The sequence below is a fragment of the Numida meleagris genome, unplaced genomic scaffold, assembly GCF_002078875.1.
Source record: "Numida meleagris isolate 19003 breed g44 Domestic line unplaced genomic scaffold, NumMel1.0 unplaced_Scaffold647, whole genome shotgun sequence".
Lineage (NCBI taxonomy): Eukaryota > Metazoa > Chordata > Aves > Galliformes > Numididae > Numida > Numida meleagris.
Window position 1 is genome coordinate 22001 of NW_018364862.1, and position 1399 is coordinate 23399.

Sequence of the window (1399 nt, forward strand, 5' to 3'; positions counted from 1 at the left end):
CATCTCCAGGGCATTGGTGGCACCTCCAGGGTTGGGTGGTAGTGGTATCTCCAGTGCTGGTGGCATCTCCCCACCTTGACGGTGGCATCTCCAGGGCTGCTGGTGGTGACATCTCCAGAGCTGGCGGCACCTCCCCGCGCTGGCGGTGGCATCATCATCATCATCTCCAGTGCTGGTGGTGGCATCATCATCATCATCATCTCCAGTGCTGGTGGTGACATCGGTGGCCGCCGGTGGCATCCGGGGGCTCCGGCGACGGCTCAGACGTTGCTGATGCGGACGCTGAGCGGGGCTCCCTCGCGCTCTCGCTCCGCCGCCTCCCTCAGCGTCTCCTCCAGCTTCACCTTCTCGGGGTCCCCGAACCTCACGGCCTCGCGCACGCAGCACGGGGCCGTCACCTTCACCACTTGGTCGAAGAGGCTGAAATCCGCCACGTACTTCCCGCTGGCCGACAGCGAGATGGCCGGCGTGAACTCGTAGCCCCAGAGGATCTCCTCGGGGAGGTAGGAGGTGCGCACCTGGCACGTGGCGCTGGTGGATTCCACGGTGCCGCTCAGGATGACCACCAGCTCAAAGTCCCCCTCGCCCGCCCGCAGCGCCGCGTCTCGGAAGGGGCTGGCGTCGTCCACCACGTGGTAGAAGGTGAGGGGCAGGATGAGGAAGGGGCTGTCGGAGGCCGTGTCCACCTGGAAGTCCACGTTGAGCTGGTTGAGCCGCACGCTCTCGCCTTCCTTGGTGAGGTGGGTCTGCAGGAGCTTGCCCGTCACCTGGCAGCCGATCAGGAGGCTCTTGCGCATGTTGGCCACGCGGATCATCAGGCACGTCTTGCCGTCGTGTTGGGCCACCACGGCGTTTTGGCTGAATTTGATGGTTTCCGCTCGTTTTTTGGGCCGGGCGATTTTGGCTAGGAAAGTGCCGGTGATGAAGATCTCCATGATGGTGGTGAGGACCAGCTGGGTGATGAGGAGCACGATGGCCAGCGGGCACTCCTCGCTGATGTAGCGGAAGCCGTAACCGATGGTGGTTTGGGATTCGAGGGAGAAGAGGAAGGCGCCGGTGAGCGTGTGGACCTGCATGACGCACGGCGTGTGGTTGGCCGGCGGCTCGAACTCCAGCAGGTCGCCGTGCACGGCCGCCACCAGGTACCAGACGACGCCGAAAGCGAACCAGGTGCCGGCGAAGGTGGCGGAGAAGAGGAGCAGCTTGTAACGCCATTGCATGTCGATGAAGGTGGTCCACAGGTCCTTGAGGTACAGGAAGCGTTTGTCGGCGATGTGCTCCATGCGCACGTTGCTGCGGCCGTCCTTGGTCATGACGCGGCGGCGGCGCAGCGCCGAGCCGATGAGCGGGCGGCTGTCGGTCTGCGTGGTCTGGCTGTAGTACACCTTGGTGGCCGACG

At 64.5% G+C, this 1399-nt stretch overlaps 1 protein-coding gene across 1 annotated transcript; it reads right to left on the bottom strand.

Moving 5' to 3' along the window:
• Positions 1 to 110: 110 nt before the first annotated feature.
• KCNJ10 (potassium voltage-gated channel subfamily J member 10) lies at positions 111 to 1399 on the bottom strand (the record flags this gene model as incomplete). Its single annotated transcript, XM_021383893.1, is given in 1 exon segment — positions 111 to 1399. A coding segment is annotated over 1 exon segment (1139 nt), but the record flags the coding sequence as incomplete, so codon positions are not given.